The 25600-nt window shown below is 33.8% G+C and overlaps 1 protein-coding gene across 1 annotated transcript; it reads left to right on the top strand.

Annotated features, from left to right (window-relative positions):
• The first annotated feature begins 3082 nt into the window (after positions 1–3082).
• On the top strand, positions 3083–24148 carry LOC127264750 (transcription initiation factor TFIID subunit 2). The gene is made up of 26 exons (XM_051294256.1): positions 3083–3460; positions 3683–3815; positions 5198–5530; positions 6556–6711; positions 6800–6866; positions 7676–7875; positions 8064–8217; positions 8943–9027; positions 9116–9207; positions 9932–10057; positions 10134–10187; positions 12054–12122; positions 13077–13174; positions 13270–13617; positions 13723–13810; positions 14435–14560; positions 14651–14707; positions 17893–17972; positions 18059–18101; positions 19784–19870; positions 20914–21003; positions 21352–21410; positions 21490–21580; positions 21648–21810; positions 21996–22179; positions 22478–24148. The coding sequence occupies exons 2-26, from the start codon at positions 3691–3693 to the stop codon at positions 23952–23954; spliced, it is 4452 nt and encodes a 1483-aa protein (XP_051150213.1). The 5' UTR covers positions 3083–3460; positions 3683–3690; the 3' UTR covers positions 23955–24148.
• The last annotated feature ends 1452 nt before the right edge of the window (positions 24149–25600 follow it).

Raw genomic sequence — 25600 nt, forward strand, 5'->3', positions numbered from 1 at the left:
ACGCTTTTTTGCGGTGTGTCCCTTTTACTTTTGGATCAAAAAGGGCAAGTTGATGATTTGATGAAAATGCGATGAACGTTTTGAAGCTTTATGATGGACTTTGGAGGCTTTTCCTTGTTTTGACGGATACTTTGATGACTTTTAGACTTTTAATCTTTTCTTCGGCTTGGACATACGACGAAAAAATGTTAAATTTATCGATTCGCTAACCAATACTCGATCATTTGTCAAAATTGGTGACTTTTCGATGAAAAACACTTCGAATGACACAAGAAATAATGCAACGAATTTAGAAAGACTTACCATTACTCGAGTCTTTAAATGAACTTCGGTGTGCCAAATGAATTAACCAAGACCCCTATTCATAGGAGATGAATGGTCTCGACTTCTTTTTCGAATAATGCCATGCAACGCATTCTGATTAGACAACGGAAAGATTTTAGAATTTTTTTTTAATCATATGCCGTTTTTCATTATTGAAGAATTTGATTGCATGACTTCATTTTTCGTCGACATCTTTATATTATTTCCTTTTTCGAAAGATTTAATTATAATATTTCCTTTATTGACAAAATTTATTTAATTTATTGCCAAATTTATTATAGCCCCATATATATATATATGCACATAATATTTGTACGATATCTTTCATTTTAAGCAGCTTTTGAATTAATAATTGATATTTATTGTACAAGAATTAACATATATATGCATAATTAATATATATATTTATTAAAATTTTAATTTTCTTCCGATATACTACATAATATTTAATTTCATTTAGATATTTAATTTTTAATATTTACAATTAGTTTACTAAATTATACTCCCTCCATTCACTTACAATATTTACATTTATTTTTGGCTCGGTGCTTAAGAAATAATAGTATTTTAAATATAGTGAATAGCTAAAAGTAGTGTAATGACATTTTTGCCCTTACTTTTTTTTGTGTAAAAGTAATGATGTGATGTAAAGTAAGGGTATTTGTGGAAAAAAGTAGGGTATTTAATGAAATGTTAACTTTGTAATTGGACGTCTCAATAAAGAAATATCTAAATATTGTAAGTGGACGGAGGGAGTATTTCTTTGAGCAAAAATCATTTTTGGTCCTATTTAATACCACAATTATCAATTTTGGTCCCATTAAAAAAATTATCAATTTTGGTCCCACTCAAATGAAAATTTATTAATTTTAGTCCCAAAATGGTTGATTGGGACTAAACACGGCCGTGTTAGCTTGAACACGGCCGTGTTGGATGACTCAGAAGGTGACTGGGCGTCCCAGACAGCCAACACAGCCGTGTTGATTACCCTGCACTTCTGAACACGGCTGTGTTCTTGCCCGTATTCTGAACACAACCATGTTTCTGTCCATGTTCTCAACACAACCATGTTTTGGGCCATGTTTACGACCATGTTTTCAATTAATCATATTGTAGGTCATATTTATTATTATTTTCACTTTTTGGTTAAAATTATTTGATATAAATATATATATATTTATAATTCAACAAAAATATTTTTACAATTATTTCATAATATAAAAAATAATCAATATTTAATATTTTAAAAATATATAAAAATAATAATATATTAATATATTTTTAATAATACTCCATTCGTCCCACTTACCATGTCCACATTGCCGTTTATGTCCGTCCTACATCTCATGTCACTTTCATTTTTAGGAAAATAATTACACACTATTTTTTAATTTAGTTTTTTAATTTTAATTAGTTATCTTAATTTTAATTTATAATTATTTATATTACATGATAATTATTTTCACTAATACATTTTTAATTATCTATCAATTATACTTATTCTAAAATCTCGTGTCTAAAGTGACCCAGACATCAAACGTGAGACTGAGGGAGTATTATTTTAAAATATTATTTTGAATAATAAATTTAATTTATAATTTATAGAAATAATTAATTTAAAATAATATTTTAAATTTTTTACTATAAATTTTTAAAAATATATATTAATATATTATTATTTTTATATATTTTAAAAATATTAAAAATTGATTAATTTTTATATTATGAAATAATTGTAAAAAAATATTTTTTGTTGAATTATAAATATATATACTTATATCAAATAATTTTAACCAAAAGTGAAAATAATAATAAATATGACTTACAATATAATTATATTGAAAACATGGTCGTGAACATGACATAGAACATGGCTGTGTTGAGAACATGACAGAACATGGCTATGTTCAGAACACGAGTAGAGTAATCAACACGCGGTGTTGAGACCAACAAGGCCTTGTTGGCTGCCTGGGAAGCCCAGTTATCCAACACTGCCGTGTTCAGTCCAAATCAACTATTTTGAGATTAAAATTGATAAATTTTTATTTGAGTGAAACCAAAATTAATATTTTTTAAAATAAAATTAAAATTAATAATTGTGATATTGAATAAGATAAAAATGACTTTTACTCTATTTCTTTATTACCGTGTTCAAGCCAAACATATTTAGTTATATTGGACAGATGGAGATGGAGTACGCATCAATTTTTTTTATTTTATTTTTTATTTTTTTAATCCTATAATAGTTACGTACATGCAAGAATCTATAAAACTTAAAATCTATTTTAAAAACTTCAACATTTTGTTTTCAACATTTTTGTTATGTATAATTTATATAGTAAAAATACTTTATCTATCAATAATTTTCCTTTTCATGTTTAATTATTTTAATAAAAATATTATTTTCTTATTATTTTCGATTTGTCCATTGTAAAATATATATATTTTTATTGTATTATAACAAATATAATTATAAATTAATATCAAAATATCTTAAAATTTTCATATAAATTATATATATATTAATAAAAAAATATCAAAATCATGTATTATGCATTCAATTTTTTTTTCTTTATAAAATATATATTAAATAATATTTGAAAAGCATAAAACAAATTAAAACAGAAATCAGCAAAAATAAAAAATAAAAAATAAAAAATCAAATCCATTTTACAATTTCGGAAAACAACGCATTAACCCTAAATACGATTGTACTCTTGTAGCAATTTTCTGCTCTATAAATATGAGCCGGTGCCACCCGATTAGTCCAATTCTCACTTTCTCTCCCGCTCTTCTTCCACTTCGTGCCCTAGTCGATTTCGTATTTGATTCTGCTCCAAATCAACACATCGCTCGGTTAATTCTGGGAGACTATTTTTAGGCATAGCTGATTTGAGATTGTTTCTTCAAATTTGGACACATTTAGTTGGATTAGGAGGCAAATCCAGAGGAAAAAGGGTAGAATGGAGCTCGGAATGATTCAGCATCATCATCTTTGCTGTGTGACCTCTGCAGTCAATTAATTGTTTGGCGATGTCTTTCCATCTTGAGGGCCTGATTCTAACTTGCCGCGAAGTGGTAGCCTAGTTCAGCCGATTCTTTGATGTTTCGTTGCTGCCGCTGAAGACTTATGCAAGTAGGTGCTTTCTTTTGCGCCTTCTTTATTTGTTTGTACCCAAGTTATGTAGTTTGGTTAAAGTGCCCTTTGGGGTAAATCACTAGGCTAGGTTAAACTATAGTTCAGTCTCGCGGTTGAGCTGGGTTGTCTAAAGACGCGGGATGCTGTATGTCTCAATTTAGATTGTGTTTTGTGAGAAATAGACAACTGAAAGTGCTGCATGCATAATGTTCATGATAGGTGTCAAAATGGCTAAAGCGAAAAAGTCAAAGAACGAAGAGCAACGAAGTGGAGACACTAGTAATTCAGATGCAGTTGTGAAGCATCAGAAGCTGTGTCTCTACATTGACATAGACAGGCAGCGGATATATGGGTTTGTACTTCATCTCAACTAATTTTAAGTATCTTTCAATTCTCAGGGTATTCTTTATTTTTATTAATGCCCATGCTATTTAAAAATGATTAACTTTTATGTTACCAACCACAATGTAACTTGTGAGTTATACTACTACTACTACCGACCGGTACAGTGAAACAAATGGTTAGATACTTAGATAATGCTAATGATGATTTTGCTGAGGATTTTTTTTTTTTTTTTTTTCATTTGATTTAAGGTTTGTTTATTCTTTTTTCGCCACTGCCTTGTGAGATATTTGTCTGGCTTATAGCTCATTAAATGATAAGTGTGAAAGAGTGGATGACAAGAACACATTCTTGACATCATTTATTGGCCAAATTTTATTGTGTAATGGAACACACAACTGCTCTCGAGGTGGTTGCAAATGAGAGAGAGAAAGATGTTTACATGTCAGTTGCATCTTTTAGTCGTAATTAAATCATTGAGACCCATGGGGGTGGTGGGTGCTGCCAAGATAACCCTGTGAGGCAATAGATTAAATAGAGTCAACAGGAAGCTATTGAGACACGATGCATAAATGGGGACTGTGCACTCAGCCCTACTATGACCAGGATTATATATGCCTCATAGTTGTCTATGGTGTGTGCACATTTATCCCTAGTAAGAGTTGTTGTGGTGTTGTGTCTTCAGTGGTTTTTACTCAAGTTATCCTTTCATGTGAAATTCTTTAAAGTTTTTTCATTTTCCTTCACTCTGTTATTTTTTTTTTTTATATTTTTAAATATATACAACTAATCCTCTAGTTTTGGATAGTTTCTTTAGACTAGTAGTTTCTGGTCATCTTTGATAATAGTATAAGTTGATATGATATGCAGCTGTTATTTATAAAATCTCTTTATTTTACTTGCTGTAGAAGATATCATTGATTTTATATAATTATTTGGAAGTCATATATGTTGTGCATGGTCTGTGCGCCCTGCACTGTGACTTTAGGAAGGTCTTGCGGCATGGAATGTTATCTGCTACAGACACTTTACTAGTGACTGCACCATTCATTTCATTATCAAGAGCTATTTTTTCATGATATAACTAGTTATTGATGTGTATTGGGTTGAGTTGTCCCGACCGGTTGAGAAAACTACATGAATTCTGAGCTGTAAGGATTTATTTTTGGTAGCTTGATTACCTTTAAGCTTTGGCTAATTTACCCTGCCAGATTGTGTGCTACTTTTTATTTCTTTCCTTTTCTCGTTGCAATTGAGAAATGCATGGTTCTCATTTTATCTACTTTATCATTGCAACAAAATGCTATACTGCAATTCATTCTGACATAAATTGTGAAGTAATAAATTGTGGGATGCAAATTCTGTTACAAGCTTTGGCATTTGCAACTTCAGGTATACTGAAATGCAGATAGTTGTACCGGATAATGGAATTGTGGGCTTGCATGCGGATAATTTGGCTATTGAAAAGGTTACAGTTGATGGGGAGCCGGCAGAGTTTGAAGTATTCCCTCACTACCAGCATCTGGATCCAAAGGATAGATGGTGTGTGGTATCATCAGCCACTTCTGCTGCTGATGCATCCGGGTCTGTGTATTTATCATCTCTTGAGATTGAACTACTTCCAAATTTGCTGATAATGTGTAGCAAGACCACCAAAACTGACATTAAGGAAGAAGATCATTCACAGATGGAGAATGGCGAACCATCATCAACTGATGCTAGCAGGTTTTTGAATGGTTATTTCTCTGCTGCTTGTGTTTTTGCAGGCCATACTGTGTTTCCTTCCCTGTTTTTCATGTATATAAATTTTAGTTGCATTTAGAATGAGTAGGATTTCATTTTATGCATGCTGAATGGACTTGTATGGGTAGTTTCTGGAAAGAATTCAGTTGTACTAAGTTGCTGGAAAGTTTGCATCTACTCATTTGTTTGAAAAATTATTTGTCATTGAAATGAAAACTAGCTCCCTTGCATTTTGTAGTTGAAACTGTAAAAAGGTTATATAATCAAATTTACATTCAATGCTTAATTAATTTGTTTGTTTCGATTTGTACTCTACCAAATTAGATTGAAACCCAAGCTTAGCGAACAGTAACTTCCCTAAATAACTTTCTTGAATCCTGTTTAAACTCAAAACACTTATCGTTAAATACTTTCAATATCTATTTAATTGTTACCTGTGTTAATTTCAGCTTACTTTCAAATTTATATATTCACAAAATTTTATGCTTTACTCTTCAGACTGCCCACCAGTCCCATACATTTAATTATTATATGACATTTATGTTTGGAATGTAGAGAAGTATTCACTGAATTTAGTTCAATCTAAACACTCATTACTCACGCAAGTTTACACCCAAACACCGTGAACAAGAGTAAATTGCATCTTTTAGTATTATGTAGTTGGAAAAAAAAAAACAAAACAAAAAAAACCATGCACATGCAGCCTAGCAGCAAACGCTGGTAAGAAATGGATTTCGTAGTATATATGCCTGTTGTGAAATGTTGATATGGAAACTTCTTAGGCTTGTTTTGTATCTATCTGTCCTTGGCATTGCATCTTTAATCAATTCATAGAAGCTCAGTCTGCATACCCACAATGGAAAGGGCTTTTCTTTCTTTTTTTTTCCCCCCAAGCACACCAATGAATTTCATTAGAGTTGGCCACATGATTTACTTCAATGACTAAATATAACTTTCACATTAACTATAATTAATTGATAATCTGCTATATTTTCTTTTTATGTTAGATTTGAACAGAGTGTAAAGCATGTACGGATCGAATATTGGGTAGAGAAGGCAGAAACTGGAATTCATTTTAATGGTGATGTCTTACATACGGATAACCAACTGAGGCGTGCACGGTGCTGGTTTCCTTGTATTGATGACAGTTTACAGTGTTGCAGGTATTCACATGGATAAGTTATTGTCTTGATAGGCAAAACATTTGAATGACTTTGCGCTGCTGATTTAACTACCAATCCTTTTTTGTAGCTATGATTTGGAATTTACAGTGGCCAGTAATCTTGTGGCAGTTAGTTCTGGAACTTTACTTAATCAGGTGAGATTTACTTGTAATATTATTTTATTTGATTCACAACGCACATTTTTACTGATATTTAGGCAATACATATTTGGAAATTGCACTTTCTCGTACGGGAATCCTACATAAAAGAAGGGCAACAATACGAATTAAACTTTGGACCTGCTGTATATATATAATTCAACTTTTCTTTGGATTGACTTTTTTCTTTGATAGTTGAGATGCGAGTATTGAAGGAGACATCACTATTTTTCTTTTGAGGAATGATCAAAATTTGCATATTCCAGCATTAGTTTAGTACTAGCCACTAATCATCTATGACATGTTAATGGCTACCTGCCTCCCTACAATTCATAGCTTTTTTTTTTCATATATATTTTTTTATTTTATGTGGGAGGATGGATTTTCTGCTATCTTGAACTTATTAGGAGGTACTTGTTTCTTAAGATGTTCAGTTGGCATGATATTTGAGATGATTTGGGGAAAATACATGGAGCAGAAATGTTGGTATCATGTTGGAAATAGACAAAGTGAAAAGTGTTTCCCCTTTGATGTAGTTCCATCAGTTTGAACTTCTATGTTTGTAAATCTGTGATTTTGCATTTTCTTTTAAATAACCCTTTGGTCAGGTTTCAGTGGGGTATATTTATATTATAGTGGCTAGTGATGGCTTTATGAAAGTATGATACAATGGTGTTCCTTGGGTGTAAACACGGATTTGGAATCTTGCTCTGTCATACAGTATTTACTGAAAGCCTTGCAATATTAACTTCCTTCAAACATATAATATCTTTTATGAATTGATATTTATAGCCTTTTGGTACTAGGTCTTGACAAGGGATGATCCACCAAGGAAGACATATATTTATAAATTAGATGTTCCTGTTGCTGCTCAGTATATATCTTTGGTAGTTGCTCCGTTTGATATTCTTCCTGATCAACATGGTGTTCTTTTATCGCACTTTTGTCTACCTGGTAATTTGTCAAAGCTGCAGAATACAATGGTGTTCTTCTACAATGCTTTCAGGTATTCCTACCATTGATATGTCTCTATCCTGATTGTAGCTCCTTGCCAATGTTATTGCCGATCTTGATATCTTGTCTTCTGGTCCTAGTGTCTGTTGTGCTTGGAATTTAGTTGAATTGTTGCGAACTCATGCACTTAAAATTTAATATGAATTCTACTTAATAACAAAGTCATGTGTATGTTGACAGCCACTATGAGGATTACCTGTCAGTGTCTTTCCCATTTGGATCATATGCACAAGTTTTTATTGCTCCTGAGATGACAGTGTCATCGTGGAATGTGGGAGCATCTATATGTATCTTCAGTTCTCATCTGCTATTTGATGAAAAGATCATTGACCAGGTATGCTTACTGATTGATGACCCTTCACAATTAATGAGCTTAAAAGAAATGATAACTTCAGTTACTGTGATAATAAGGGCTGACAATGCAATAAATTGGCACACAATGATGGTAGTTTTCTTTTTCTACCCCAGGGATTACTTAATTCATTCTAGTTCATGGGTTAGGAAAAACCTTGGGTGTGCTTGTTTGAGGTTTTGGATTTAGATTTTTGAATAGTAAAATTTTGAATTTGAATAGTTGTTTGATGTATTTTTGAATGTAAATTTGTTTATTGGTATAATAGAAAAAAGGTTTTGATTTGATGTTTTTTGGGGGAAAAATTAATTAAATAGTAAAAAATTCACAAAAGAACACAACCTTTATTTCTCTTTTCAATTTGCATGTTTATATAATTATATACAATTGTGATTGGCTTTCCACACTGAGCAGAGGGCTTTTTAATGTTTTATTTTATTTCTTTTTATTTAACCATTTTAATTAAATGATTTCATGCTGCAGCAGTATTCACTTCCAAATGAGTGGTTATTTTATTGCTCTTATGCAGGCAATACATTGAATTTTCTTCTTTTCCCTAAAAACATTTCTCATGCATGTTCCAACCAATTTGCTCATTACTAAAATACATAAAAGAGAGTTAGAACTTTTTGCTTGCCAGACTATTAATTCACTCTAATTTGTGCATTTTTGGTTATTTTATTTATAGTAATGTATTTCCTGAACAGACTATCGAGACAAGGATCAAACTTTCATATGCACTTGCCAGGCAGTGGTTTGGAGTATACATCACTCCTGAAGCTCCAAATGATGGTAATATATGCATAAATATGTAAATTACATACTTGCATCATTACTTATCGAAATAATCTTTTTGATTTATTGCTTTACTCCCTTACAGAGTGGTTGTTGGATGGTCTTGCGGGTTTTCTAACTGATTCGTTTATTAAGAGATTTTTGGGGAACAATGAAGCACGCTACAGACGATTCAAGGTTCATTTCCTATAGTTTCAGTTGGTTGATTCATTTCCTATTGTTTCAACATTAGAGTGATAGTTTTTTTCTTATTTGGGAAAAAAAATTCTTAAATTACTTCATTTTCCAATGCAATTTTTTGTGCTGTTGATTTATGCTTTCTATAAGAGGCCTACATATAGTGTTAAATGTCTAAAGTTGACAAATTTTGAGAACTGGCACACGAAGCAACATGAACTGTTCATTGATCTTTTTCTAGTTTTCTCAAATCTGTGCATCAATGGAAAAGTAGTATCTGAAATGTCCTTTCTCTCCGAAAAAAAAAAAGGCAAAGTGAACAAATACTCCAACGTGGAATATGATATTGACTACCTTTATGTTATTATTAATTATTTATTTATTCCTGAAAGCGAAGGCTCTAATGGAAAAGATACATTAATGTGGTGGATTTTTCTGTTGGAAGTTTCATAGAGCTAGAGAAAATGATAAGCAATATTCTGCCCATCATCTAAGATAACCAAGCATTCATTCCTTGGCTGAGATTGCATACTATACTATTCTACATGATGAATTATTGATAATTTGTGTAGTTGTCTGTCACCCAACAGCTTTACCTTATTTTGAATGTACAAGTGATGTATACTTTTCTCTATTAGTAAATTCACTGGATTATATATATATATATTACAATGAAACTAGATCTGGCTGATGTGAGGTTGCATCATTCTGTGTTCATTTGCAGGCAAACTGTGCTGTTTGTCAAGCAGATGATAGCGGTGCTACTTCCCTGAGTTCTGCTCCTGCATCCAAGGATTTGTATGGAACTCAACGCATTGGCTTTTATGGGAAAATAAGATCTTGGAAATCTGTAAGATTTATTTTGCTAGGTCAAAATTGATGATCAGTACCTTTAATGAATAATTTTTTCTTCGGTTATCTAATAGGTTGCTGTCCTCCAAATGTTGGAAAAGCAGATGGGTCCCGAGTCATTTCGTAAAGTAAGAACTGAAAGCTTGAATTTTTGAAAGACTGACGCAATATATATATATATATATAGATAACACATATATATATAGCACCTTTGTTTCGGAAGAATCTGTACTAATGTTCCTTGTTTGGGGTTTATTTTATTTTATTACTAATTATTCCATGTTTAAAGGGTGAAAACCTGATATTTTTGCTTCCTTGCACCAGAATTCCGCACCTCTACAACTTCTCTATTCTCTTAGCATATGTTGGTTTACTTCTTGCATGCTTCCAAGAATTAATTGCTCCTTTTGCACTAGTTCCAGTGAGTTTCTTTGTGGTCATGATACTAGCTATATCACTTGCTTCATAAAGTGTTGGACCAGAATCTTGTTAATATGGCAACTGGATGGGAAAACTCTTCTTCAAACACCTTTTGTGCAGAAGTAAGCTCATAGATAAAATTATTTCAAATAAATCAGCAGCGGCTGATTCTATACATAAAGTTGTATGGTTATGTAGAGTGTAATGATTCAAGGATAGAAACAAAAAATTTTGGTGTATATATTGTTAAGTAGAGATCCGAGTTCCAACTTAAAAAACCAATTGGTATTAAGTAAAGTTACCCTCTTGATAAGTAATTGGAGTTCCCACATTTTTCCTGTATGGGATAATATTAAACACTCTTCTCGAGATGATAATCTCGAAATCCTAACCAAGATCAATACTCAATATGGACATTATGGCTTTGATACTATGTTAAGAAGGGATCTGGAGTTCCAACATAAAACTAATTGATATTAAGTGGAGTGGTCTTTCACCCTAAGTAACAAAAGTTCCCACATTTTTCCTATGTGGAACAATATTCAACACTCCCCTCGAGATGATAATCTCAAAATCCTAACCAGGATGAATACCCAATATGGGCACCACGGCTCTGATATCATGTTAAGAAGTGATCTTGGGTTCCAACTTAAAACTAATTGGTATTAAGTGGAGTAGTAATTTAGCCTTATGAGTAACAAGAGTTCCCACATTTTTCCTATGTGGGACAATATTCAACACTCCCCTAGAGATGATAATCTCGAAATCTTAACCAGGATCAATACCCACTACGGGCACCATGGCTTTGATACCATGTTAAGAAGGGATATGGGGTTCCAACTTAAAACCAATTGGTATTAAATAGAGTAGTCCTTCACCTTACAATTAATAGGAAGTTCCCATATTTCCTATGTGGGACAATATTCAAGATATATAATGTAGCTGTAGGTTTGACAAGGGTTGTGAACTATTTTACTTCCACTCGCTACTAATACATTTTTTTGCGTAGTGCATTGGTACAATCATATCATGCCTATTCTGTGTGGTGGACTTTCTTAGGTCATACTGGATATCGCCTCAAAACTTTTTGCTCCATATTTTAGCAAATAACAGAAACAATTGTTGCATTCTGGTTTTTGTATAGGAATGCCCGGATTGAGGTGGTTTTTGTATAGGAATGCCCGGATTGAGTGTCTGCTTTGTTTTAAGCTTAGCAGCAAGAGCACTTTCTGTCACTGACATGCATATTAACTTTGCCCCACTCATTCATATTGAGGAAGTGTTTAGATTTGTTTATGCGACGTCTTTTAGCCTTTAGTTTGATGTCAGCTAAAAGGAAAAAGAAAACACTGAAAATATTGGGATTTTATACTGAATGAACAAAGACCTCTCTTGCTTTGAGTACATGCTCTGATAAGAGTGATATACTTTCATCATGTTATTTATACTTGTCGACTTCCTACTTTTTATTTGCATTATCTACAATACAGCACATAAATGATTCATCTTTTATTTTAACATCTACGTCTTCCACATGCGTATGGGCTCTTGATATTATTTAATTTTGTCTACAGATTCTACAAAGTATTGTGTTAAGAGCTCGTGATGGTAATCGTGATTTGAGAACTCTGAGCACCAAAGAGGTAAATTGAAGTCCGTTGTTCTGTTTATAGAATTATGGATTGTTCCATTCATTAGAGAATTGTCATAGCCAAAGAGGAGTTACTGATTATTTAATTTTATCTTTTTTGGGGGGAGGGGGGAAGAAATTTTATTTATATACAATTAGGAGGAAAACTCACGCATAGAAATCCAAGAGGTATAGGGGATACGAGGGTGCTTCTAATATTTATAGGATTTCATGTTTGAAGTTGTCTCATTTCATGTACCTTCTAATTACATTTGTGTAGGGTAAAGGAACTATAATCCAAGTAAACAAGCTTTTGATTTTTATGGTGGCTGTGATTGTTTGTTTACTTAAGTATCTTTTAGTATTTTCATGGTGATTGGTTTTGTCAGCTTGAGTTATCCTAGTATTGTCTTTATAATGCAATCATACTTTATTTGTTATATTTGTTGAAGGTATGTACTTGGTCATAGGTGACAAAGGGTTTCATGTAGAACGAGCTGACATATTGTACCACTTTCATTTATTTATTTTAAGCTTGTCATAAGAATATATATATTTATTGTTTTTTTTTTTTTTTTTTTCTCCTGTACAATTCTGATCTGTTCCAAGTGAAGTGAACATATATGTAAGGGTATGTAACTCTAATGGTACTTGGCTTGTTGTTGCAAAATGCTCCCTTTTTCTCTCTTTGCCTCTTAAGTCAAAGAGCCAATGGTTTTGCCAGTTTATTCTCTAGTTGAGCTTATGTATTATGATGAGAAATTATTTTTAGAGGTTTGGATGGTGAAAATGTTAAACTTCTTGTGAATTCAGCACTCTTGCATCTGTTGACATTATCTATTTGTATTTTTCCATTGACTATTTGGTTCAGTATCCTTTTTATGAATATCAATCATACTTGCTTACCATTCTTTATCATTCAAGATTTCAAGTAAATCATTATTTGTTCCAATACTACTTTTGGCAGTTCCGGCATTTTGCTAACAAAATTGGAAATCTGGAGCGCCCATTTCTTAAAGAATTCTTTCCTCGTTGGGTTGGATCATGTGGTTGTCCAGTGCTGAAGTATGATTCTTACTCGATGTTTGCTATTAATTCTTGGAACTGTTGAGTTTTCAATGATACCACTTAATTTTCAACTTCACTTTTGGTTCACTAAGGATGGGATTCTCTTACAACAAAAGGAAAAATATGGTGGAATTAGCTGTGCTTCGGGGGTGCACGTCCGCACCTGATTCCTGGCTGGGCATTGATAATATGAATCCTGATTCTGAAAATCGAGAAGGTGGTATTGGGTGGCCTGGAATGATGAGTATTAGGGTCCATGAGCTTGATGGCATGTATGATCATCCAATTTTGCCATTGGCCGGTGAACCATGGCAACTGCTGGAAATTCAGTGTCATTCAAAACTTGCAGCAAAACGCTTCCAGAAACCTAAAAAGGGCTTAAAGACTGATGGCTCTGATGATAATGGTGATGCTATGGCCACTACTGATGTACGCTTAAAGTATGTGATTGACGTTGCATGGTTTTGTGCCTGGATTTGTAATGTCGTCCGTAGACTTTCTTAAATGTTGACAAAATTCTCAGATATGTTAATATGAATATGCAGCTCTGATTCCCCACTTCTGTGGCTTCGGGCAGATCCAGAATTGGAGTATCTTGCTCAAGTTCATTTTAACCAACCTGTGCAGATGTGGGTGAGTGAGTCTAAAATCCATGTTTTTTATTATATCTGTAGGGGGATAAGCAATTTCTTTGATGCTTGCTACAAGTAAGGTCGCAATTAACGTGTAAAATTTTTACTTATACATGAAGTAGTGATTGTTATCAGTTCTATAGTAATCTTCAATGCTAGTCACCAGAGATCATAGACAATTATAATTCTCTACTTGCCATTTGCATATAATTGTGGTCAATGAAAGTAAGTTCATAATTAATCTTAGGTCTCTTAATAAAACTAAATAGCTCTTTTAATCTATGTGCCGACATGAAGCAAATCACATCATACAAGTGAATTCATTAGGTGAATAATTGTTGGATTCAGTGTGGGTTTCATTAATAATAACAATAATATAATATATATAATTTTCATATGTTGCTATATTATTCGTTTAAAGGTTAAGATGTTTTGCTTCCTTTCATTATTGACTTATGTTTGGATGGTTTGTTTTCCTGTTTGAATTGACATTTCTTATTCTTTACCCACTATGATGAAGACTAAGTTGCGGCTGTGGTGATGACTTCTCTAATTAAAATGATTGAAGTTTGGTGATTTTTCTTCCACTCTGACAATCTTGATTCTTGTCTGTTATCTTTTTTAGATAAATCAGTTGGAGAAGGACAAGGATGTTGTTGCCCAGGCACAAGCTATAGCAGTATTAGAAGCATTGCCACAGCTTTCATTTTCTGTTGTCAATGCCCTGAATAATATTCTTTCTGACTCCAAGGTCTTTTTGGCAACCTTTATCTTTAAGATGCATCATTATCTGCATACATCATTGAGCAAACTTTGTATTTGCACTTTTTTTGGTGTACAGGTCTTCTGGCGAGTTCGTATAGAGGCTGCATATGCATTGGCTGCAACCACATGTGAGGTATAATCAATGTTACTTCTATTTACTAAGCATTATTTATTTAGTGGGAGGATTAAATAAGTATATTGCAAGAAAGGATACTTGTTATGTTATTTGATAGTTTGTGATCCTAGTAATATGATGAACATGTTATATTCTTTATTAAAATTGCTGTTTTCTTCACAAATGCCACAGTTATTTCAATTATGGGCAGCCTTGGTTGTTTATGTGTACTGTATGTTGCATTTGTTGCTTTTGATCATTGCTATAAGATTGTGACATGGAAGTCTGGCGATCTTAAGGTTTATTTTAGATGAGGAAAGAAGGACCGAGTTTACTTAGAGTTTGGCACAAAGTTGATTACTCTAGAATGGGCTTCTATTATTTCATTTTATTTTGAGTTCTTAATGTAAATGGGCTCATATATATATATACAAGGGTTCATCTAGGTCAAATAAATATAAGAGCCTATATAGGTCATAGGGGATTATTAGGTATTTGGTTGATAATGGCTTCCACTTGGTAACAGGGATAATCGGTTTTCGTCTGTATGATTAATTAATTGAATTCTCAATAAAGATCATTGTTCTAGTTTTACCCTACATTCTATTAGTTGGTCCGACCTACCGGATTTTCCTTCTGATAGAATTATGCCTGCCATTACTTGAGGAAGAACGTCTGGATGATTTGAAATAATTGCTTGAATTTTTGAGGGAAGAGATGGCTCAAATTCTTTGTAACATCACAAAAAAGCTTGAAACCTAGGGAAAGCATACTTGCCAATGCCATATTGACAACTCAGATGGCGACGATGTGTGAGGAGTTGCTGGCGGCAATTGATGCAATGGCAGGCTGTACTAGTGTAGCCCCCACGACTGCTGAATCTGTACCCCTAACACCGAAACTAGTGCAACCTAGGGTCAAGCCACCAGTCTATTTTACTAGAGGCGAGGGCCACAAACAAAAAAACGGATCCGTTCTTTTGCTCTTTGATATAAAGTTGCCGCCTTTCGATGGCATAGAACCAATCTACTGGGTGGTTTGGGTGGAACATTACTTTGACCTTCATTAAGTGAGTGCAAAACTCAAGGTAGCCACTATCCACGGCACGGATTGCCATGGAAGGTGTAACTCTTCATTAGTCCAGATTGTATCGTATTCACCTTCTTCAAGCTTTGGTACTTCGATTTGATTATTGGTTTGTGATAAGTCCTTATGAGCATTTGGCCACAATTCAGCAAAGTGAACCAGTCGATCAGTACTTCAACATATTTATGAGCTAGCAACGCAAGTTTCAAGACTATTCAATGAACATTATCTAGGTTACTATATGGAGGGGTTACGACATGACATTCAACGCTTTGTCGACGCTAATGCCCAAGTCTGCGGGATCGTCGAGAGAAGTGAGTTTATAATCTGGGGGTGAGGAGCAGATGATGGCGCAAGGGAGTGCAATAAGCCACGAAAATGGAGTTGACAACAATAAGTTATGAATGAGATGTAATATTGCAGATAGACTTACTGCTAGCGCCAAGCAATCGTTGGTGTGAGCTCCTTTTTGGAAGCTAAGTCGTGCCAAATATTAGAATTGTCCATCAAAAAGGCTTTGCTACCGCTGCAAAGAACCTTATATGCCCTTGTATAAGTACACAAGTAAATCTCATCAAGCATGTTTGGCTAATCCATGAACGATTGGGTGGCTGAACTTAAGAAGATGCATGAGCTTAAAGTTTGGGAAGGCAGAAAGGAAAAGGTAGGTGAACTCGAACAACTAGAGCACGTCGAAGATGGGCAAGTGGAATTGCCCCTATTCACGCTGGTGTGTTTTACCAGCCAAATACTACGACTCCCGTGCTATGTTAGGGGGGTCGAGAAGTTACCATTCTCATTGATAGTGGTATTAGCCACAATTTTGCTTCGCAATATGAGAGCTTGGGGCTAATGTGGAACCATAGTTGTTAATAGCGCGCAATAGCGTGCTGATGGCGGTGTTGCGGAGCGGAGAAGTAGTCCGCTGCTGCCACTGTACAATGCCACATTTATATGCAATAATGACCATAGTACCGTTTAGCAATGACGCTAATACAATGAAAGAAATGAATGAAGAAAAATGACCCCATCTAGGATATGATTGTTCGAGTAGAGTGGTGAGGACTGAAAATAAAGAAAAAATATTATTTAATAGATTTGGACTCTGATTAACTTTGATTATCTATTTATCAAAGTCGTAGTGATCTAATTATTTTTGTTCATATACAATGATCATATATGTTTTGACATTTATTAGTTTGAATGCTAATTATAAGATTAATTTATAGGTTTTTTTTATACATTTTATATTTTAAGTTTGTATAAATATATATTAATTCTTATAGGTATATAGTTTAAGTTTTTTAATAGATTTCATTCCGCTATCCCGCCATAGCATTTTAGAAGTTGACCACTATATATATAATGCTATCCGAAATCGACAACTATGCTTGGAACCAATAGAGCTTTCAATGTGGTACTTGGGGATGGTTGGCGGTTTCGAAGTGATGGAGGTTGTTGTGGGTTAGCAGGTGAAGGCTTAGATTGGATCGTGGAGAAGAGAGTGTGCCCTATCAAATTCATAACTTTTGCCTTGAGGACAAGACAATTCTAAGGGGGGTGGAGTTGATATGAGGTTGGGCGATCTTAAGGTTTATGTTAGATGAGGAATGAAAGATTAAGTTCACTTAGGGTTGACCAGAGCACAAAGTTGATGACTCTAGAATAGGCTTTTGTTTTATTTTATTCTAATTTTTTTTAGTCTTTAATTTATTTAATGTATCTTGAGTCAATAATGTGGGCAGCTTCATCTAGGTCAAATATATATAAGAGTTTATTTAGGTCACCTGGGGATTATTAGGTTTTTGGTTGATAATGGCTTTGGCTTGGTAGCTGGGAGAAATGATTTTCATTGCAAGATTAATTCATTGAAATCTCAATAAAGTTCATTGTTTTAGTTTTACCCTACGTTCTATTAAATTGCTCTTTTAGAGTATGCTGTGCCAAGTTTGTTTTCATATACGTAGCTGAACCTAAGGCTTTCATATATTTTAATGTTATATTAATAACTCTGCTTTGTCATGCACGATACAGTTTTTCCAATAATTTTGACGATATTATACTTCTGAGCTTGACACTCTTATCCTGTTATGTTACTTTACTCACTAAATAACCAGGACACTGATTGGATTGGCTTACTTCATCTAATCAACTTCTATAAAAGTCGAAGATTTGATCCCAATATTGGGCTTCCGAGGTATATTCTCAATGAATGTCTAAAAGTTGAAATAATTATGGGATTACCATTTTCAGTGTTTTAATTCAATACTCCTTCATTGTTAGGCCAAATGACTTTCATGATTTTCAAGAGTACTTTGTACTTGAGGTAATGCACTGAGGTAGGATTGGATATTATAATACCATAGTATTTGCATTTCAAATATCACTTGTCGACCTCTTGTGCCTTACTTGTTTTGTTCCTTTATGCACTCTATTTTGTCTTAGTAAAACACTTGAGATTTTCTTGAAATGCTTTTCATATGGTGATTGTACTGCTGCAATGCCTCTCAGAATGTCTCTAAATGAGCATCTGTATGTGACATTTTTTTTACATGCAGCTTCCTATATTCATAATTTCATAGAAATAATGCTAACATACCTTTCGAACTTCAGTTTCATTTTTCTTGTTTTTCTAGGCTGCTTGGAATATGCTTTGTTTGGGTGTTTGGATTTTGAGTTGAGATTTGAATTGTAAAAAGTTTTGAATTGTAAATTGTAATAGCGGTGTGATATGACATAAATAGGGGTTGATGTGATGTTTTTAATGTAAAATTGATTTTTAATATAATATAAAAAAATAAAAAATAGGTATTTGATTTGATATTTTTAGGAGAAAAAAATTGGTAAATAGTGAAATCTGGTCAAATATCTCAAACGAACACACCATAGGTGAAAGGACCAAAGGAAAGAAACATAAATGATTAGTAGTTCAGCTATCAAGTTTCCTTGGGTGTGTGTGAACTATTTTGAATGGATCTTTGTTAATCAAGTTCTGAATATTTTGACAATGTCAGAATTGCTGAGTAATTTCCTAATGTTATGTTACACTTTATGTTTAACAAGAGGTTTTGTTTGAGGCTTGTGCCTCGATCTGAGATATTCAATCTCAAATAAAACTGTGATCTTAGTTAGACTTGTTCTTTTCATTTTTGGGAAAGAGAAGGATATTTCATCAATAGTGAGATAGCTGAGTTACAGCTTAAGGAGCCATCATGTCCCTAACATAGGTCGGAGTGGTAGAAGACTAGAAAGAAATAAAATAAGTGAAACACTTTATTTGACTGACACTTAAACCAGACTGAGTTAGTTGAGTTTCTTCTTGTGCAATATTGGCAAGAAATCTGCCGTTCCCATTTGTGCTATTTGTGAATATTCTTTCTTAAACACAACTAGCAATCATGACAGTATAATCCATGGCATATTTATTGATCGTTCCGTACCAAATCAATATTTCTATCAGCGGATTTGCTGTCAATTTCATCTCTTCTAATATCTAACATTTGGAGGATAGAGTAATTTTTTCCTGTACTCTTCCATGCCCTATTCTCTGGTTTTTTTATTCATCAAGTTCTTACCCTTTGACCTTCCATCATTGTCAAGTTAAATACTGTGCTTCCGCTAAAAGGAACGTAAAATTTGTTTCTGCCTTCATGTGGGTTATTTCCTGTATGTAAACTGGAAAATCGAGTTGAAACTTGATAAGTTGGGTGTTAAAATTGTCTTTTAGATACTGTTTTAGGGCTCCCTTCTGGATTGTTTTACACCATTCAGTGTTAATATTGGATTCTTGTTCTATTTGGCTAGATAAACTTGTAATTCTAGTGAACTGAAGTATTTATTCCACAAAGAAACATAGAGTAGGTGTGTTTCTTTGGTTGTAAATGAATGAAACTTGTACCATTATGTAGTTTGTTTAAGACTTATTGTCCATTTTAAGGTTATGATTAACATGAAGTTGAGTTTTATTAAACAGAAATGCTTTTTGTCAACCATTTTGTTTTCATTCAGGCAATACCACATGCTATAGCTATGGTCAGATCTTCAGACAAGAAAAGCCCTAGAGAAGCTGTTGAATTTATATTACAACTTTTGAAGGTATGTTATTTTCTATTTAACGATCATATGGAGCTAGAGGGTTGGGTTCGATGATTTTTTGAATGAATGAATATAATAATCTCTGTTATCTTTTATTTGTTATAATACATACTCTTTTTTTAAAAATATACTGTGCTGCCTTATAGCACCATTTGCTGATATGAAAAGCTATATGCTTGAACATTTGGCGGGTGAAATGCTCTATAGTCTTTGGATTTCATCGTTGTCCAAAACTCATAAATAGGTGTTGCTTGGTATCATGATTTGTAGTCTTCATGCGCATATGTGTAGGGATATGGTTAGATTTTTGGTGCTGAATGGAATGAAATTCATTGCTAAAACACGTCACTTAATAATGTTTTTTGTTTCCAAATATAGATTTTTTGTTTCCAAATAAAACTTGCTGATTCTGTCTAAAAATTAGGGTTTTGATTACTTACATCTATTTTCACAATTTTCACACTTTATCGAATTTCCCCAAAATATCACATCAAAAATCTATTCTCAAGACACCAAAATACTTCCAAAACACAACAAAACAAATATTGAGTGCTATGTTCATTTCCAGTGCGTCAATTTGGTTGTAAATATTTTTTAACTTCATGTATTGCCAATTTTTGTAAATAAAGAGTCTTATCTTTGGTTGTTTGCATGGAGGTCATGTCCATGTCAAATTGATTTTACAAGCCATTTGTGTTATTGCCTACATTTGAATAAATAGCCAAGGTCATTTTTAATGGAGAATACTGGGTGTGGTCTTTTGGTTCTTTTGTGTGTGTGTGTGTGTATGTTTTTGGTTTTGATATTTTTGAGGTAAAATTGTTGTTGAATGTGATGTATTTGGAGGGAAATCGAGAGATTGCATAGGGGAAAAAAAAAACAGAAAAACGGAAAATAACTCAAAGATAACAACCTCACTCCAATGTAATTGGTCTGCTTTGGATGATAATTTTATGATTTCCAAGTGATCATCAATCATGGTGAATTAGTTGTTTTAGATTTGTTATTTATGATTTAATTGGTTCAATGTGGTTTGCTTGCAGTACAATGACAACAATGGAAACATATATTCAGATGTTTTCTGGGTAGCTGCATTGGTTCAATCTATTGGTGAACTTGAATTCGGACAACAGGTACTTGATCTGGTTCTCTTTAAGAATGTTCTTGATCTTATTGTTGATTCCTTTCGCTTTTATTTGGTCCCTGTTTACAAATGTAGCTTATTAGTTCTTTTATATACAACCTATATCTATTTGTTTACATATTCTATTGAGTGATTGTTACTAGTTTGAAAATTTTCCTTTTCTCCCGATTACAGTTGCAGCTCATCATACTTTTATATGCAATCACCATTTATTGTCTGTGTGCACATTTTATGTAATAGTTATCAAAATTTCTGTTCTAGTTAAATATGGTAGAATAGTTTTGTATTTCATGCTTATCCTTGCAATTGCACTAAATGGAAATATCATCTTTCGCAGAGTATCAACTATTTACCCTCCCTTTTGAAGCGGATAGATCGTCTTTTACAGTTTGACAGGTGGCACTTACTCATTGTCGGCTGCAAAAAACACATGAAGTTATTTGCATGATTTCGTTTCTGATATCGTTAATAATAGGTTAATGCCAAGTCACAATGGGATTTTGACAATCAGCTGTATCCAATCACTGACACAAATGGCACTCAAGCTATCAGAATTCATACCTCTGGTAAATTATTGCCTGGTCTTTTATGTGTGCTTAACTTGTCATTTCTAATGTGTGTTCACGTATTCAGGATCCTGTCATTGAACTAGTTGAACCATATCGGGTATCGAAAACATGGCAAATTCGAGTTGCAGCAAGCAGATCCCTTCTTGAACTTGAATTTCACTGCAAAGGAGCTGATGCTGCATTGACGTTGTTCATTAAATACCTCAAAGAGGAGACCTCTCTGCGAGGTTTTCTTCCTAGAGAATTTTCTTTCCCTCATTAGTTTCTGTTTGTTGCCTTTTCACATATATTGTTAGAAGTACATTTATTCTTGTGTTGTTATGGTCATATTCCTTAGTAGTGAGTTATTTGCTTAATTCTGTCCCACTTAGCATGCTGTACATACTGAATCAAATTATATCATTCTTGACAGGACAAAGTAAATTAGGCCTCTGTGCTTTGCGCCTGTCTCAGTTGACTAGTCGAACTGACAGTGACAGCAATGTAAAGAGTGACACTCTTGTTACCCTCCTGCGCTTGCTCGAGAGCCCTTTGGCTTTTAACAACATTATTCTCCGCCACCACATCTTCTGTATCCTTCAAGTTCTCGCAGGAAGGTAAATATACTTAACATTCCATTAATAACTATGAATTAATGCTGTATGATATCTATTAGATATACAAACACTCCTACATTATACATCAGCATACTTTGCTTTAGCTTTCCGCTTATTTGATCTGGATCAATCCTGCGTTTTGGTGACTAAAAGCTTTCTTATCTTTACTGTGCCAATACATGTTAAGGAGAGTCAAGGTTGTTGTGTAGATGTAACGATTACGGATGCGAGAATATTTGCTCGACTTCTTTTATATTTTATTTTGAAATTAATAACTGATAAGATCTTATCTGTTCAGGACGCCCACCCTTTATGGAGTTCCAAGGGATGAGACCTTGAGGATGGGACATACCAAGACTTGCAGTGAACTGAAAAACATTTTTGCTGCTCTTATCAAACAATCCAAGACTCCGGAGGCTTCTTGCCAACCTGAACTTCCACAGAACATGTTGGATCCCGAAGCTTACATGGAAGTAGATACTCGTGCAGAAAACCATGAATTAATGAAGACGGCGACTCCTCCCCCAACAGATACTTTACTAAATTTGGATATTCAACCAACAACAAATATTGATACTTGTACTCAACCCGCAACAGATGCTCCCGATAGTGTTCCTGAACAAAGGACCTCTGCATCACTTCTTCCGCAAGATGAAACAGCAACAGCCCCCAACATGGAGGTGCCTATTGTAGCACATGAGCCTATCTACCAAGTCACCAGTTCTTTACTGGAGATGCCAACCGATGCTGAGGCTTCAAGAAAAGCAGATGCACCACCTAACCTTCACCAAGAAATAAAACCTGTGTTAGAACCCGCACGGGATACTTTGGTCTCTGGGGAAGCAACCAAGGAACCTGATACTATCTCAAACAGCCGGGAAATTAAGAAGCCGAAGCTGAAGATAAGGGTCAAACAATCTGCTGCATCCAGTCGAGCAGAAGATCATGGTAAAACATCCAGCCGCGTTGAGAATACTGAAAACATCAGAACCTTAAATGCCCATGATGCTGAACGTGGAGCCACCAGTTCTATTTCTGTCGATGCTCCTCCTCATAGAGTTTTCACTGAGACGGTGAGCACAGGCAATCAGAACTTGGAAGATGCTAATTCGTACCAAGATGTTGGTTCTAGAGTAACTGCAAGTATAGGCAGTGTGAAACCTGCAGTCGATGGCGAAGAACTCGTGAAGGAATTACAATGCACAGCAGATTCCAGCAAAGTTTCTTTACCAGCAGCAGCAGACGACTGCATACCCACCAGCACTGCAAAAACCGATGGTGTCCCACAGAGCAGCGGGCAGCATCTGCACAGTAAAGACAAACACAAGAAAAAAGAGAAAGACAAGAAGAGGAAAAAGGATGAGCATAGCACTGATCCGGAACGCAGGGAATTAAAGCGACAGAAGAAGGAAAAGAAGCGAAAAGAGAAGGAAATGGCCAAGCTCCTTGCCGAGAAACCGAAAAGCATAATACCTCCAGCTCCAGCTCCAGCTCCAGCTCCAGCTCCACCTGAAAAAAGCATTGGTCCAGTTGGTGGCTCGAGTATACTCAAACCTGAACCAGGGAGTAAGAGTGAGCACCAAAGTGAAGGTAGACAGCAGGGTAACAACATTGGCGGGGATTCAAGAACAGACATTCCTGGGATGAGCGCACAACCGAAACCAACGGAAGCAGCTACGACGAACAGGAGTGGGAACGCGGCACCAGCACCAGCATCAGCATTGTCACATAAGATCAAGATCAAGTTCAAGAACCGGACACTTGGTAAGCAGTGAGTGATGATGCTATGCTGTGCTGTGCTGTAGAGTAAGAATGAAGGAATGCTTACTAGAGAGTTTTCAGTGTTAGGAATTATAATCAATCAATCAATCAATCATATTGTGGATGGATAAAAGGATAAAAGAATCTCATCTCTCATCTTGTTTACTAAGGTTATTAGATATAATATGTTGGATTTGGTCCGCTGTTAGTCTGTGTATTTGTACTTTTGTTGAGGGGAGGTGCACCACATATTATTATTATTTTATTTATTTTGTTGTCGTTATAAAAAAAATATATTATTTTTGTGATTTATAAACTTATTTTTTTCTCGATTTGATTAAATAATTTTATTTTGGGTCTGTTTTTTTAACATAAATCTCCTAAATTTTATTATTGCACTATGTATTTTCCTTTTTTTAAAAATATATATATGTATATTCTTTTTATTTTTATATATAAAATATCTTATTAGATCTTATTTCAATACAAAATCAAATCCAAAGAAACATGACTTTCATATTTATTCAAGTTTGGGCATGCTTGGTTGAAAGGACTACATGCACTACATTTTTATTTTATACTTAGGTTCTCTTTTTTTTTTTTTTTCTTTTTTCTTTTTTTTTTTCATATTAGATATGAAATAATGATTGTATTATTATTTTTAATGAATAGAGTATATATTATATATTTGTGTGGACATAGATTTCTTTTTTTTTTTATAAAATATCATATTTTCAAAATTAAAATCAAATAAAAATTTGAATTTAAAACTAAACAAACTATTATTTTCATCTTTAAATTTAGATATGGGACACTTGATTTAAATCGCTTTCGGTACAAAACTATTTTTAAGTTCAGTATCTCTTTGTTTTCACAAAGCACTGCATTCTCTATTTTTTATTTTCATTTACACTTAACTTTCTAATACTCAATTTTACCTTTGAAGGCACCATATAATATAACAAATATTGTATATATTTATGTTATTTTCATATAAACCTATGCTATTTAATTACGTACTCCATAATTATCTCGTTGTACAAAAAAAATGTCAGATTCAAAATTTAAACTAAAACTCTTAACAAAATCCACAATCCGAAGTTGTGGTTTAGTTATTTCTTCCAAACTTTCTCTCATTTCATGTTGTCCCTTGATGTCGAAGCCCCCCTGCCAAAGTAATCGCCGCTGAGCCTCCCTACAAAAATTTTTCCTGCCGTCATAAGTCTCCACTCACCACCAGAGCTCCGTTCTTGTTCGAGATGTCGAAAATAACCTCATCCCTTAAGTGGAGTTCGAAAAAGTAAGTTAATTTATATTTTTGGTAGGATTGAGTGATTGAGTTCATGGTATACTTTGATCTATTTTGTGCCTCAGTTGAGTTGTATAAGCCTTGATGATGAGTCATTTTCTTTAAAATCGTATTGTACTATCGAGTCGAATATGCATTATTTTGATGTGTTTTAAATTATAAATGATCTTGTTGTGTATAAAAGTACCTTCATTTGTATTTTTATAGGTTTACATTTATAGTAAAATGATTGAGATGTGAGACAGACGGTGCTTCTTGTTTTCTTCAAATATTGTGGGCAACTTGTTTTTTGTTAGGTGATTTTTTAAGTACTAAGTTCTTAGACGATGCATCTGTCATGGGGTTGGTTAT

Source organism: Andrographis paniculata, unplaced genomic scaffold (assembly GCF_009805555.1).
Source record: "Andrographis paniculata isolate CXL003 unplaced genomic scaffold, ASM980555v1 Contig71END, whole genome shotgun sequence".
Classification (NCBI taxonomy): Eukaryota; Viridiplantae; Streptophyta; class Magnoliopsida; order Lamiales; family Acanthaceae; genus Andrographis; species Andrographis paniculata.